This window comes from Drosophila navojoa, chromosome 4, assembly GCF_054131105.1.
Source record: "Drosophila navojoa isolate 15081-1374.11 chromosome 4, UAZ_NAV_1.0, whole genome shotgun sequence".
Lineage (NCBI taxonomy): Eukaryota > Metazoa > Arthropoda > Insecta > Diptera > Drosophilidae > Drosophila > Drosophila navojoa.
This window is the reverse complement of record NC_142892.1, coordinates 20,837,209-20,853,823: the sequence shown is the minus strand read 5'-3', so window position 1 is coordinate 20,853,823 and position 16,615 is coordinate 20,837,209. Positions and strand designations below refer to the sequence as shown.

Here is a 16,615-nt window from a genome sequence, read left to right as displayed (position 1 = left end):
TCGATATATCCAACTTAGCTTTCAGTGTGTACATTTGCGTTAAATATTAAATTTCATTCCTCTGCTTGTTGCATTCCGCTTTGCGCATTTTTCCGTGGCGTTTGTTATTATTCTTTTGTGTGACGAAGCAACCGTAGCATTTTAGTAACATTCAATTAAGTATATTTATTATGTTGTTCAATAATTTCCGTTAATAATATGTTAAAATAATCAGTATTTCGCGTTCTACGCCTACGTGTATTAGTGTGTTCAGTTTCGTTTTTTGTGCAAGTTTAAATTTGTATGTGTAGTGTTATATCTCAGTTTATATGTATGTAAGCTTGTGTATGTGAGCGGAGGAAGCTCCAGAGCCGCGGAAGTAACAAGAAATCCAAATGAAAACGCAAAAAATATATTGCATATGAAAATTGACGCAATAGAACTCGACGACAATTTTTAGCGAGTACGAAAAATCCAGAATTGAGCTACGTAAGTGGATGAAAAGCGAAAGCAAATATGTGCATATAGTTGAATACGTATGTATGTGCATGTATGTGTGTGGTGCCAACAGAACATACATATACATACTTCGGTGTTTGAATTTTGGCTATGAATTTCTTAAAATAATGCTGATTATTGTAATATCCATCTATATTGTTTTTGCTCGGTCATTCTTGTTCATTCGTAATTTAGTAAAATTTCTTCACGCCGTTTGTGCCAACACCTACATTTTGTTATATCTTTATGTGTGTACACACCTTCGCCAATACGTATGCATACATATGGACATATGCAAATTTTAACTTGTCGAACTGCTGCTCCTCATACTCATCACATCATTTGTTGTTCGCTTATATATTCATATATTTTATTGATTGGCTTTAACCTTTGCATCATTGCCATGCTGCTCTGCCTGGTACTTCGCCGGTTTATGTTTTCTTATCTCTAGTGTCTTCCTTTTGATAGCAATTTAATTTCGTTTTCATATTGTGTGTGTATGCACCGGTACCACATCTGTGTTTCTATCATGTGTTTGTGCGTGTGTTTGTGGGCATTCATGCTGAACAGCTGTTCCCCTCTCAAGGCAATCGTGAGAAAGTAGCGCATTTGTTTGTTTTTATTCGCCGCGACACACAGAATCCCAGCAACAAAACGAAAGAAGATCTTGCTGATTATACAAAATTATTTTAAAAAAGTAATCAGATATATTTTTTAAAAATTATTTTAGATTTCCTTTTCGCATCATAAAACACAAATAAATAAAAAATCTAATATATCAGCTAAAAAGCACATACATTTTTATTAAATGTAATTTTGTGTATTTTATTTAAAATAGGGCTACAGATACCGTGAACGTTTTCTCTTCATATCTGTTATGAACAACAGATACTACTTAAAAACTTGTTGAATATTACTACATATTCGTATCTGAATAATTAAAATATAGTCTGTTTTTACGCTTTTCTTTATATGACAACAGCTGTTTAGAAAAGCCCTTATCAAAGTCAAAACATATTTCAGTTGAGAGCCAAACGCAATATATAAACTTTTGCTCAACGGTCTTAGTTTGTCTGTTAGTTCTAGACAGTCAGGTAAGGAAGCATCAATTATAAATTTGGTAAAAATTACAGCATTTGCCATTATTTTGCAAATCAAACATTATTTTTACAGTAATTTGTTAATTTCCAAAATCCAAGATAAGGGCTCTTAGTAACACAGAAACCCAGTTCAAAGCCAATAAAGACTAAACGAACTGGATTAAAATATATAGAAATGATTTAATAACTATTGAAAATATTTTCATGTTATAGTTTCTCAAAAGTAAAATACAATAAAAAAAAGTATTTAGGCAATGTCTAAACCAAATTAAAACAAAAGTACAATTGATTAACATTTTTTATTTGTTTATTAATTTTGATTTATTTTTGTAAGCCGCTTAGATAGTGAAATATTGACTCATCGGGCAGATACGAGAGCAAAGTTCCTATAATACAAATTGAATTGCAAAAATGATAAGCTATAAATTATCGATCCGTTTCTACCTGGTGTGCATTAGCCACATTTGAAACATGATTGGCTTTGAGGAACAAGTCCAAACGCAAACGAAAAAAAACGAAAAAAAAAAAAAAATAAATAAACATAAAGACAAGAATATTTAATTTTGCTTTGTCTGTATGATATTGTTGGACGTTTACGGCACCTAATCACTTTTATCGTTGATTTTGTTATCGCACGGGCGAATGTGGCGATAAGCACAGAAATATACTCACAAGGCATTGCTCGGATTGAAAACAACATTTAGTCTACAAATATTAAATTTGTGTTTCTTTTGCAGTAGCTGGTTGCGGGCGAGGACTCTGAGTGGACAATGTCGAATCAGGCGCAAATCGACTATGACAGGCAATTCCAGGAGGACCTGGCCAAGGCAACGGCACTCAGTCTGGAACAGCAGGCACTCGACGACTACAGGCGAAATAAGAAATACGGCACTGGCTATCAAACAGTAAGCGCCGACTACTACAGTCAACAGCAGCAGCAGCAGCAACAGCAACAACGAAGTCATGGTGCAGTGCAGCGACGGCACTCGGAGGTGCATCAGGCGAGCTCGTCGTATAGCAGCAGCGCGGGCCGGGCAAACACGCCGCCGGCTCAGACCAACAATGGCAATGGGGATAATGACCTGATCTGCTTTGCCAGTCCCACGACCAAGCAGCCGACGTCGGAAAGCGGCAGCTCCTTCGAGCGGCTAATTGAGGATCTGCAGCGCCTGCAGACCAATAGTCCGCAAACGGCATTGGTGCCGGTGGGTCCCGTGGCGGCTGCAACGCCAATGCCCGTGCAGTACGCAGCACCACCGTACGGTGTCCCACCACTAGGAGAGGCAGGCGGCGTTGGCATGCAGCTGGTGCCTTATCAGGCGCCGCCGCAACAGCCACAACAGCGACCGCTGAACAACGAAGAGCTGCAGCGCCTCTACAGCATGCCCAACCACTTGGCACTGCAGCCCGTTGTCCCGGTCCGGCCAGCTGGCTTCGTGTACTATCCAACGTTCTCTGCACCAGTTGTGCCCGGCTCGGCTGCCTATTTGCCGCCGCAGTATCCATCGCAGGCCTATGGCTATGGGTATGCGTTGAGCAACGGCGGCAGCTCGCACGTGGACTTTGTGCGTCCGCACAGCAGTCCAGCAACGGCAGGAATACCAACTCCAGTACCAGCGCCATCATCCAGCCACTCTGTTCCACATTCCGGCGCAACAACGCCAGCGGCGTTCAATGTGCAACGGGCCACGCCTCCCGTTGGCAGCTGCCCTTCCGTTGGACCCGCGCTGCCAGCTCAGCGCAGCGGCAACGATTTGATCGATTTGAACAAGGATGATTAGTATGCATCATTAAATTAAAAATTCTAACTACCACGATTCGTCTCTTTAATTGGCTGTTCTCTTTTGCAGTTCCCGAGTGAGTGTTCTGGAGGCATTCGATCCGCTGCTGAATGAGAATTCTGGTAAGCACTGGTTGAAGTTATTGTCCGATTCATCTAACTCAAAGCGTATTGATCACACGTTTTTCCATTGTAGCGATTAGACTTGAAAAAGACTTTAAGCCGTGGATTCAGTTTAAATGATCATCAATGAAGATCTTAAATTACTAGTAAAAGTCCGCTAAAGAGCAATTGATAAACGAAAAGATTATTTTTCCTAATTATTATAGGGTTGAATAGTTTTTTATTTTAATTTAATTTTTTTTTGAAGTCGCAATGAGAAATACTTTCAAATATTTATATTCATGCAGTAGACAATTGCGTATTGTAGTTTAGACTTATTAAAATCCTGATTTCTAATGCTTTGATAGCAAAAAAAAAGGAATGTATGATATATGATATGACTGCAAATTTTTTTCAGCAAATTTGAATCTTTGATTAATGTTAGAAATGCATGAAGTGAACTCCTTGTCCTTGTCCGTTTGTTGTTTAAATTGTTGTATAATGTCTATCTATTCGATTTGAATTATTGTTTTGGTAATATTGTTTCACGCTGTTGTTGTTGCTGTTGTTTATCCATACCAAAGTTATATGCAAAACATAAAAATAGTTAAAACCTGTTAAACTGAATGTTTTCTGTTTCTCTATCTTGCAGTGTCGCAAAAGTAATACATTTTAGAGCAAGACTTCTACTACTATCCATACTAAGTACCACATACTACTACCAAATAACTGCAACTATTTAACTATGTACTACCACAACACCACCCACCCAGAACAACAACAACAACAACAACTATTAAAAGAAAAGTCAGGCGACACATACACAACAACACGTCATCAGCTAAAAGGCAAAATGGGCTCAGGGTTTCATGGTGTGGATAAATCTGAATTCAAAATAATAATAATAATACCTGCCATGTATATGTTAATAGAACCCACTTACACAAACACACACATATATAGTATATAAATAACACTCTTAAGTCGAAAATTTGTGCCTTCCACGACTGCACTAGAAAGTGAGAGTTTTATGCCAATGACACTGATCAAACCGATGGCCGCTATATCACATTAAGCATCACAGAAATAATATATATACCTATATGTATATAAAAATTAGTATTTCTACAAAATTTAAAAACGAATTTGACAACTCTGTCTGCGACGGCAAATCACATAAAACTGAATTGAACTTATTTTTTTGTTGTTATGAGTATTATGGAACAGAAGACATTGTGGTTTCCAGCCACATATTTACATATACATACACATATATAAATATATAACAATATATTATTTTAATATACATATGTCAAATACAAGCTTGTATAACTTTTGGAGACCAATAATAAACCATTATGTCTGAGAATAAAAATGCCAACATTTTGTTGTTTTATTAAACAATTCAACGCTGAGCGTCCGCATATAGCGAATTTAATTTTTTGATTTTCGCTCATGATATGGAATCACGTCAACATGATATATATATATATATGTATGTATGTATGTATGTGTATATGTAAATATATAGATAGAGAACGATTTTACTTAGAAACTAATTGCTTAGTTCCCCATTATTGAGTGTTATCAATTGCTAATTCAGTCTATATATCTTTATAAAGCTTCTTTAGCACATTAAAGGGAAAGGTCAAACAGAATACCGTCTGAGATCTGTGTAAATATTTAAATATATATTTTTAGTTTGATTTGTGTCGCGTAGGCGTCCGCCGCCGACAGCTGAGCCAATTGGCCTCTGGCTGAACTGAAAATTGGTTAGAATGGGAGGCCGCACATAACGAGCCGAACCGATTTGTTAGCATAGTTTTGCGAAATATTCTGAGAGACAGTCTCTCAGTTGCGTTCGCGGCTGGCTGGGCTTTTGTTTATTTTATTTTTGTCTGCATGCTCGGATCGGATCGACTCGAGTTGATCGTGTGGTCATTTGCATAATAGTGAATCGTGCGATTGCTTGTGCTTAATTAACTCGCTGACTGACGATGCACTCGTTACTTGCAGGCAACGACGGCGCCTCCGACTGCACTTCCTACTACGCGGACTACGATCCGTTCGACTTCCTCTATAGCGGCGACAATGGCACTCAGTACTCGGACCCCATGTACGAGGCGGTCAACAGGTGGGACAAGAGCGCCGTTAATAGCGGCAGCGTTAGCTCGATTGGCTGGCGACAGGACTACCTCACGCAGCCCTCTCACTCCCACTCGCCGCCACTCTCATTACAAGCATCAGCAGCAGCTGTTGCTTCAGCCGCGTCGACATCTGCGCAAGCAGACAGCAGATCCAACACGGGCTCTGTATCGCCGCCGCCGCCGTTGCCGCCACGAAACCAGCAGCTTTATGAGACAGGCGCCACAACTTCGACCATTTCGCAAACTTCATCCAAGCCGCATCAGCTGGCGCCGTTCACAGACAGCTACACCAACAGCATACCAGCGCACGTCGTGCTAGATCGTCGGAAAAATTTCACGCGCCTCTACCAGCTAATCAGTGAGCAGCGCTCGGACGATTCCGAACTCCTGGAGTTCTATCATATGGTGCGCGAGCTACGAGCCAGCTATAGGCACGATGACAAAAAGACAAATGTGGGACACATCATAGCCGCCGAGTTCAACTATCACTACATGATGGACACCAGCATCAAGGTCATTGTGCATCCGGCTGTGAATACGCTACAGCCGCACGCTCTGTCCAGTTCGTTGGCTGGCGAACAGGTCAAGGGCTATGGCACGCCAGTTACCTTCACCTGTGACAGTAAGTGTCATTAATTTGGCTTTGATCAATCATCTGGATAATGCAGCAAATCTCTCCTTGCAGTTGACTCGGTCGTGGCTCAGGTGGTGGCGCAGGCGTTGGCCTCGCTGGAGGGTCAGGTCCAGGGCACAGTGACGGACTATGCGGTCAAGGTGCGTATGGAAAGAAGGTTTCCATATTAGGTGACACTAACTTGTTCCTTTTGTTGCAGCCCATTGGTCTGCTGGAGTGGCTGGCGCCCACTTCGAAGCTGAGTCAGCTGGAGTGTGTGCACAACAGCTTCCAGCTGGAGAAAGACGTGCACTTGGGCCTGTGCTTGCGCACCGCTGCCAATATGGAGGCGATTGCGCGCACTGAACAGGACGACGAGAACGACGCCGATCTGCAGCCGGAGCAAGTGCTGCCCAATGAAGTGGTGCCCATTGTCACTTACGACAACATGATGATACTCATTGAGACGCTCGAAACGGAAATCGATAAGCTCGAATCGTCGGCAGACGGTGCGCCGTCCGGCCGCAGCATTGTCAGCTGCTCGGGCGTGGTTCAAGCTGTCAAAGCAATTTGTGCGTTGCTTGGCTCCATTGACACGTTGGAGATCGCCCGTTGTATTTCGGACTTGAGGCGCATATGCGAGGAGGCTCAGACCAAGTATGCACCCCTGGCGGGCTCGAACAATCCAGAGATTATCAGTGACTATGGCGAATATGCCCAAGTGACGCTGCGACCGCGCTCCATGCTTGAGCAAATCAAATTAAAGTGCAATAGCTTGCGTGATGCTGTCCAGGAGCTTATCGAACTGTACGCCAATGTGTTTCGCGTTGCCTTCTCGGTGAAGACCCCTGACTATACCACAAGTGAGTGAATGCTGTAATTCCTTGAGCTTCTTGATAATGAGCAAAACTCTCCTAGCGCCCATACCCGTCTCGTGTGTGTCCAAGCCGATTGTGGTGAGCATCAATTGCCTGCACAGACCGCCGCCGAACTGGAAATACGACGATTACTCGCTCTGCGTGCAGCTTGTCTATGGTACGCGCCTGTTGTCCAATCCGAATGTGTTGAGCTGTTCCAATGATACGTCCGGCGGCCTGTTTCCCCGGCTGAACTTCAGCGCTTGGCTCACCTTTGACCAGCATCCAATCTGCACGCTGCCACGGGAGGCGCGTCTCACGTTTGTGCTCTACGGCAAGCAGGCGGCTAGCGAGAATGAACCGAATGCGGAGCCGAATGGCGAGCGGCGACAGGTGACGACGGAGCTGGGCTGGTGCTCCATACAGCTGTTTGACTTTAAGCGCACAATGATCTGTGGCCCCTATTTGCTGTCCGTTTGGCCACCGACCACTGATAAAATGCTGGGACCAGCTCCAGCGCGTGGCTGTCATCCGCACCCCGACTTCTGCCCGGTGCTCAGCATTGAAGTGCCGCCCTATGGCGGACGCATTGAGTTCCCTGAACATCAGGAGGCACCTAAGCCTGCTCCACAGTAAGCTTAACCGATTAAATACTTGACTTGTGGCTCAGTTTTATTGAATGAATTTGTTGCAGTTATGACTTTGCCTCGTTGGACGCTAATCTGCAGGAGGAGCTGCTGAATACAGCCGAGCTTGGCTACTCAGGCGCAACGGAGCGCCGCGAGGTGTTCTGGGAGAAGCGTCTCTACTTGCAGAACTACCCAAATGCGTTGCCCAAGGTTCTGCATGCAGCGCATAGCTGGGATTATGCCAACCTGATTGACCTGCATTCCTTGCTGCATTCCTGGGCACCTCTGTCGCCGCTGCAGGCATTGGAACTGCTGCTGCCCCGCTATCCGGATGCCAAAGTGCGCGAGAAGGCTGTCGAGTGGATCTCACACATGCCCAACGATCAGCTCGTAGATTTTTTGCCGCAGCTGGTGCAATCGCTGAAGCACGACACGTACGAGGCTTCGGCACTTTCGCGTTTCCTGCTTGCGAAGTGTTTGGAGTCGCCGCGCTTTGCCCATCACATGTACTGGCTGCTGGTGCACAGTCTGCCCGATGATCCGCTCAACTCGATTGGGGCCTCACTGGTGGATCAGGAATACGACGAGTCGCAAATCACACAGGCTCGCTACTATCGTCGCAACAAAATGATGCTGCGCGCCCTCATGGCCATCTGTGGCGAGAAGCTGCTCAAGCGTTTCATGTATCAGCATCGCATGTGTCAAGTGAGTTTGTAGATACAAAATCCCCATAATTGAAGTAGCTCATCATAACTTCTTTTGTTTGTCACAGAATCTGTCCAAGATCGCGGAGTCCGTTAAGGAAGCTAAAGAGTCGATGCGTCAAAAGAGTCTGGTCGCAGGCATGGATGAAGTGCATCAAGATTTGCTAGAGAAGCCCACCTGCCTGCCTCTGGGTCCTGAGCTGGAGGTATCAGGTGTTAATGTGCGCAACTGCAGCTACTTCAACTCCAATACGCTGCCACTAAAAATCACCTTTGTGGGGCCAGATGCTGAGCCCTTACCAGCTATTTTTAAGGTAAGCTAATGCAGCTTTTGCAGCTACTCATTCTAATCTCTTTGTTTCCCATTCTCGACAGTGTGGAGATGACTTGCAACAGGATATGCTGACGATCCAGCTGATACGTATCATGAATAAGATGTGGCTAGCCGAACGCTTGGATCTCAAGATGGTTACGTTTAATTGTGTGCCCACTGGGTACAAGCGCGGCATGATCGAACTGGTGTCAGAAGCCGAAACACTACGGAAAATCCAGGTCGAATGCGGTCTTACAGGCTCCTTTAAAGATCGACCCATTGCCGAATGGCTTGGCAAACAGAATCCGAGTCCGTTGGAGTATCAAAGTGCAGTGCGTAACTTCACACTCTCCTGCGCTGGCTACAGCGTGGCGACTTACGTGCTGGGCATCTGCGATCGACACAATGACAACATAATGCTTAAGACCTCGGGACATCTATTCCACATCGATTTTGGCAAGTTTCTGGGCGATGCTCAAATGTTTGGTAATTTCAAAAGGTGAGTTAGACCTACGGCTTCCATATGATTACAGCAGTCTAATATACATTTTGTAATTGCAGAGATCGCACGCCTTTTGTGCTCACCTCGGATATGGCATATGTCATCAATGGCGGTGACAAACCGTCCACCGACTTTCACTACTTCGTTGATCTCTGCTGCCGTGCCTTTAACATTGTCCGCAAGAACGCCGACCTGCTGCTGCATACGCTTGCGCACATGGCCACGGCGGGCATGCCGGGCGTGAACTCAAATGCGGTCACCTATGTGCGTCGCGCACTGCTGCCCTCACAGTCGAATCCCGAGGCGGCGGCCACCTTCGCCAAGATGATACAATCCTCGCTAAAGAGCTGGTTCACTCAATTCAATTTCTTTCTGCACAACCTAGCGCAGATGCGCTTCAACAATGACGAAGGCTCGGGCGAGCTTCTATCCTTTGTGCCCCGCAAATACACGTGAGTTGCTGGAGTATAATAATAAAACGAACATAGATCTTCAATCGTTCGTAAACTATATCCACAGCATGCAGCAGGATGGCCGGTTGAAGATTGTCAAAGTAGTGCGATTCCAGAAGCATTACAGCATGGAGAAGTATTATATGTACATTCTGCAAGTCACACGCCACGGACAACTGGATCCAACCCATCTGTTTCGCTCGTATCGCGAGTTCACCGAGTTCCATCAAAAGTTGTGCATGCACTTTCCACTGGTCAAGCTCCACAGGTAAGTAAATTATAGATAAGAGTTAAGGTCTTAGAACGATAAGACAATCGTTTATCATTGAAGTAGGCTTACTTATTATGATTATTATTTTTTTTATTATTTATTTTTGATGAACACATTTGTTACGGGGAATTCTTTATTTATTAGTGATTTCTGCGTAATAGGAACTATACTTTTTTCCTGAATTAACTTCTTCTGTAGGAGATAATAATAAAGATAAGACAGTTATCATTGAAGACGGCTTAATTGTTGAACGTGGTTAATAATTCACTTTGGTGGAATTATGTGTTGAAGCTAATAACTTGTAAAATAGATTGTCTTAGTAATGCTTTACTAAAGTTGAAGGAATTCTTTCCCAAGTCAATTTAATTTTTTAAGATCATCTATAAACAGGGAACAGCAGAGAATAACTCCCGAAACTCCTTTAATGAACATATCTTATATTAATCATAAATTTATTTAAATATAGTCAACAATATATGGCAACTTCTAACGTACTTTGGATATATACATATATATTCATATTTAGAAGTGTGTGTGTGTATGTCCCTAAAGACATATTTACATGTAAAATACTGTCTTCGCTAAGGAAATTCAGACCAGCATTTCGGTATTGGGATTCTAAGCCTCTGTAATTCGTTCACTCTGCGTCGTGTGATCTAATCCAGCGACAGGCCGCAATGCCTCTGTCAGGGAGCGATGCTGACGTATGGCTCGTCCAAATAATTCGTCATCGCTATCTTCCTGCGAGATCTGGGAGCTGAATAGCTTGGGTACATCACCATCCCGCTTAGCATTTGGTGATTCGGGCTCCTCAGGTAGCAATGTGATTAAGCGCTGAGTTGCCCTCGGTGGCAACGATTCCCTTTCACTTTGATCCTCAGCTGAGTCAAACTCAGTGTCTGACTCTGTTGAGCTAGGCACCTCGGCAGATTGATAGTATTGCAAGTTTTCCACATCGAAGCGCACCTTGAGAGTACGCGCCTTCCGCTTAGCTGGCTGTGGTGGTGGTGGTGCAGCGATTTCCTCTAATTCCTCCTCGCTAGAACTGGAGCTCGGCAATTCCTCGGGCTCGTAGCAGTTCAATGGCGCCGCATGGCCCCTTACACTGAGCGTTGCCAGCTTGGAGACGCGCGGCGCTGGCTGAGGTGTCCGGCGTGCCGGCATTGGCGATGGCGGAATGTCCAGATCCTCACACAGCTTATCGAAAGCACTAACCTCTGTATCGAGAGGGGGGGAGTTGCCATTCACTTGCAGCTCTACGAACATATCCTCTATGCTGCTCACAAATTTAGGAGTGCTCCCCTTGCCTACGACATCTTCGTAGTTGGGCAACTTTCGATTTGTTCGCGATACCTCGAGCTGCATCAGTGACTCGTAGTCGGGCAGGGTAGGTGAAGCAGGAGACCTCATATCATATGGAGGTGGCTCTGAATTATTAGCTGCCCGCTGTGCTCTTATCTCATCTGAGGACGCCATTAACTCCATTTCCCGAAAAAGTGTGTCTTCTCGCACGACATTTTCTAAATCGGACGCAACAGCGCTTCGCTCAGTGCGTGGCAACTCGGTCATTGACCAACTGCGTTGGCCTGCAGTCGCTACGCTTTCCAGATTTTCAAAGTTCTCCCAGTCATCATCGATGGTCTTTCCAAAGCCTGGGGGGCTGCCGGGCGCTGGTAGCTCATTTTGCAATCCAGTAAAGTCGGTTCGCATATCCAAGATATCCGCTTCGTTCATTTCATAGGATGAGCGAATGCGCTCAAATTCAACATCGTCCACATGGTGTGGCAGTTCTAGATCGGCGAACAAGTTGCGGGCGATAACGGGTTCCGTTTGATCAACAGATTCCGGTGTACCAGCTATGATTTCCACAACGAATGCTGTTTCCGTGTGATCTAATTCAAGGGGCTCAACATCTCGTGTTGATTGCGGGTCCAGTTCAGACTCTACTCTTGGCTGTGGCTCAATCTTTGATACTTGCTCAGTTTCCGGCTCCGGTTCTGGCTGAGAGTTTCTCTGAGCCATGGTCGCCGACTGATGCACTTGGGCAGCCACTGAAATAGCAGCTCCGACTTGATCATCATCGGGCGTTAAGAGCTCTGGGACATCATCTACCTGTTCATATTTGATATAGCGTCCTCGCTCCTTTTTTGTGATTTCCGATTTATTCGCTTCCTTGACTTCCTCGTTGGCGGCCTTGACGCTAATCAGTTTGTATTTTTCGGCAAAGTGATCGAAATCGGGTATGTCCAACTGAGAGGGCGGCTCCGCAGCTTCCAACGTGATAGGCGGTGCCGGTGGTTCGCGCGTAGGCGGCGCTAAGTAGTAGTCATAGCTAGAGCTACGCGCTCCACGATGTTTACGTCGCGCTGCTGCATGCTGTGGACGACGGGTGGCTGTTCCACTCAGTTCTGGTATGCTTGTCTCCTCTTTGTAGTCATATGGCGCCAATGTGTTCAGCTGCAAATTGGGCACACTAACGGCGAGGTATTTTTTGGCTGTCAAAATAAACGTGAATGGCAAAGATAATTAACATGAGTAATATTTAATATAAAACTGAATTTTATGCGTATTTCTAATGGCGTTACAGTTATCGCCTTACTCTAGTCATATCCGCCCACCCAGTTGAACATTCTACAGGGTATTCAGGTGTGATATCTTTCTCACTAACGTGTCATGATCATACATATACATATATGTATGTGTGTATTTATGTCTGTATAAAATCAAAGCAATTTACTTCCAATTCCATTCACATTAAGTAATTCTGCACACACACACTTGCACACGTACAAACATACATACACACAGGTCGTAAAAATACATGTACATACATATGTATTTGTATGAGTGCTTGGTTCCGCTCACCTGTTGAATTTGTTGGCCTGGCACTTTCGAATTCTTCGATATTCCGTTGGCGAAACACTCCATGCACAGCGTTGTCTGTGCCGTTTACCTGCAAGTGCAATCAAAATATTCTTATGGTTTATTGATGAGCAGCAAACGGTTACAATACAAAATTTGCTAACAATTAAAACAGCTGTGGCCTCAGCTGTGCACGCCTAATGCTTGCACAAACAACAACAACGAGGTGCAATAATAACAATTTCGGAATGCGTCATAAACTTAACTGTAAAAGTGTTACACACATGCTCATGAACGTAAAAGCAAAACTATTGTGCGTGTGTTTGTGCTGCGAATAAGTACCGACGCAAATGCAAATTAGAGATGGGCTTTCGAAAAATAATATTGATCAGTGTCGATCCTGGTGGAGGGAAATAATGACTATGGAAGTTAACAAAATTTCAATAGTTTAATTTGATTTGAAAGCTATCCTTTAAGCAGTTTAGAGTATTATCGATACATAATAATATGCGAGGTTCATATAGTAATTAAATGAAGGTCCCCCTTATCGATAGGCAACTCATGCCTCACACGTTCTCATCTCTATTCTTATTGACAACTTAACACTCACTCACAAACATCTGTATATGTGTATATAAACAAAGCACGAATACACTGGCTTTGAATCTTATCAGAGTGTGAGCGAGAGAGCACGAGTGCTCGTTGGCGTTCATAATTTTATCAGTTGCTTATTAACCTTTATAAATGGCTTGCGCTGAACCAGGCATCGATTTTATTGACATTTTTTTAAATTGTGTGAATTGTACATATTACGCACCTGTGATTCGTAGGCTGCATAACGTGGCGCAGTTTGCGGCTGCTGCTGAGCTGTGCGCGTTGACGATCGCCCGCTGCCGCTGCTGCTGCTGCTGTCGAATGTGAGGCGCCGTCTAAAGCCCCAGATTTTGATGCCGAGCAGCGCCAAAACAAGACTCATCAGGAGCATGATGGAGCTGGCCAAAGGACCCAGTGCCGCCTGCTGGCCTGTGCAGAAGTCTTGTTGAGCGGTTGGACTTAATGGAAGGTAGCTGCTAACTTACCTTGGCCCACATACGTTAGCTGAGCCATCGCTGCTATTCGCTTTTGGCCAACATATCGCAGTTGCACACCTGATTTTTATGAACTTTTTGCAGCACTGCTGCCTCGTCTTCAGTTCGGTTCTGTTCACCACGTTGGCGTTAATCGAACCCCAATGTCGCAGCTCTCAGTGCGCTCGGCTCTCAGCTCGCAGCTCGCAGCTCGCAGCTCTTAACGCTCAGCTATCGTCGCTCCGGCAAGCAGCTCCCCGTTCTCAGCTGTTGCCGTTCGCCCGCTAACTGATTGAGCGGCGTTGTCGTCGCAGTTTTGTTAACTGCCAACGCTCACAACGTTATCGCAAAGATATCGCGGCGCTCCCACTGTTTTGCCTCTCGCTGATAGTTTGGCAGTTTGAAGTCTCATTGGCTCGTTGGTGGCTCGCTCTTCTTTCACCCACTGCTCTTTGATTCGGCACGCTTTGGCCGTGAATCAAAGGTATCTGTCGCAGCTGCTAATTTATCAGCCATTATAGTTTGTTACCTCTTGCCAATAGTTTGCCACTTGCTCGACGGCCATTGATAAGCAATCGTCTAATTTGAATGGGTGCGTTATCTGTCTTGTTTACTCTTTTTGCAGGTTCACAAACTTCTTTTGTAGAGTTATACTTAAGTTAAGTCGAAACTTGTTCCTTTTCCTTGTCTAAACTGATAAGTGATTAACTATTAATTATTCAGCGTGTGTTTGCTATTAGTAATGGCCTTAGTCACTGCTAAATTATTCTCATTGATAAATCATAGCTTCACAAAATTTGATAATTGATGGCGCTTTAAAATGATAAGAAACATTATGATTATTTTCAAGTTTTATTGTAATTTCATCAGTGGGTGCTCCATATTTAATTTATTTTTATACTCATTCACGAGTCATTAGTCACGGCTCAAACTTATTTATTTTTTATGTTCTTCATTTACTCTCGAAAAATATTAAACATTTCCTGTTTTACTTGTTTTCAGCTTACCAACGGGCGTCCATGTGGGTCGATCCAATATTAAATCTGTGGCCGAGAAGCGCCTACCTCTGATACAGCGTTTCCTGAAATCGCTTTTCGATGCACCCGAAGAAATTGCGCACTCCGATTTGGTATACACATTCTTCCATCCGCTGCTGCGCGACCAGCAGGAGGCCAAGTTGGAGATGCCCAAGATAAAAGGTAAGCTGAGATGTCCATGCTCTGGTTATGACACGATTAACAAATGCTTTACGTTACAGAGGTGAAGCGTCAGCCGTCGCGGGATAATCATAATGAAATTGGCCAGATACGTCTTTCGCTGCAATATCAACGCGGCGTGTTAACTGTGATGGTGTGTTAGCCAATCAAGTGTGGCCGAAGGCCTGATTAAATATGTGCTGTTCTCCTGTTACAGATACACCACGCCAAAGGACTGCCCATGCTGCAGGGTGGCCAGGAGCCGAACACCTATGTCAAATGCTACCTGAAACCAGATCCAACTAAAGTGACCAAGCGCAAGACCAAAGTTGTGCGCAAAACTTGTGTGCCTAGCTTCATGGAGACGGTAAGGGTCGTAGTCATTGTGGAAAATGCAAGATTATCAAATTATATGTTATGTTATCTGCAGTTGGAGTACCGCATGCCACTGGAGATTGTGCAGCAGCGCCGGCTGCAGGTGACTGTCTGGTCACATGATACGCTGCAGGAGAACGAGCTGCTTGGCGGCTTCGAGTTGGACCTGTCCAAGCACGATTTGCGTCAGGAGCTCTGCGACTGGCATCGCTTGGGATCGGTGCCTAGGAATTGAATGATGTCTGCTGGCGTTCACGGAACGACAATCTGACCTAGTTCTAAACACGCACACACTCACTCAATCACACACACACACACACACACACACACACACACATTTATACACTTATATGTTTGTGCCTGTCTCTTTAACGCAATAATACTTACATACTCAACGTGATTGTACATTCCATATACATATACATGTATTTATATATGTATGTGTGTATATTACTTATACATATATTTACTTATGTCTAACTAGTTGAACTCTATCACTTGTATATAATGTAAACGCATATACAGACAAACATATATATATACATATATATATATATTTCGCAACTGCATACATATACCTTTTTTAGCTATTGCGCAAACTTTTACAGATCAGATCAAATATTGTATATGTACATAAAAACAACCAAATATAAGTGATACGTGCTGATCAGTAGCAAATACTTATAAAGCATAATTATTTATTCAGGTCAGTCTATTTGAATAATGTAGAGTGCACTGTTCTCTTTCTGCTCGAAATTCTGCCCCTAGTTAATCAAGTGCGAAGCAGCAAAACTTTATTTGACAGTATTAAAGCTCTGGCGGTTGGGCTGGAATTTCATGAATCAGGAAATTGGCTTGCATATATAATTACGACTAATTCCAAAGGTAAAGGCAAAACAGTTAAATACAGGTTTAGATCAACTTATTCAGATCACTTCTAATACTGCCTGTTTGTGGCCTTCATTATCATTGGGATCTGCGACTTTTCAAGATGTCGAATCAGTTTTGTCTGACTTTTAACTCAAATTCCAAATATCGCCAACTGCCAAATCAGCTTGTGTGCGGCAAATGTTCTAAAGATTCTTAAATAGTTGCAATCCAAAGAATATAACATACTATATTAAATGATTCATGATTCATGGTGTATTCACTGGATCACTCCAGACGC

General features: G+C 43.9%; 2 protein-coding genes across 2 annotated transcripts; one reads left to right on the top strand and one right to left on the bottom strand.

Annotated features, from left to right (window-relative positions):
- Nucleotides 1-49: 49 nt before the first annotated feature.
- Nucleotides 50-16,127, top strand: Pi3K68D (phosphatidylinositol-4-phosphate 3-kinase catalytic subunit Pi3K68D). Its single transcript, XM_018102200.3, has 16 exons — nt 50-468; nt 2,315-3,357; nt 3,428-3,480; nt 5,476-6,228; nt 6,292-6,380; nt 6,440-7,082; nt 7,138-7,708; nt 7,771-8,410; nt 8,478-8,723; nt 8,785-9,221; nt 9,284-9,676; nt 9,744-9,944; nt 14,879-15,075; nt 15,135-15,226; nt 15,290-15,439; nt 15,503-16,127. Exons 2-16 carry the CDS (start codon nt 2,348-2,350, stop codon nt 15,680-15,682), a joined length of 5,655 nt encoding a protein of 1,884 aa, XP_017957689.1. The 5' UTR covers nt 50-468; nt 2,315-2,347; the 3' UTR covers nt 15,683-16,127.
- On the bottom strand, nt 10,383-14,169 carry LOC108652120 (uncharacterized). The gene is made up of 4 exons (XM_018102202.3): nt 13,889-14,169; nt 13,627-13,832; nt 12,813-12,900; nt 10,383-12,442 (listed from the first exon to the last, which is right to left on the bottom strand). The coding sequence occupies exons 1-4, from the start codon at nt 13,914-13,916 to the stop codon at nt 10,566-10,568; spliced, it is 2,199 nt and encodes a 732-aa protein (XP_017957691.1). The 5' UTR covers nt 13,917-14,169; the 3' UTR covers nt 10,383-10,565.
- Nucleotides 16,128-16,615: the final 488 nt, after the last annotated feature.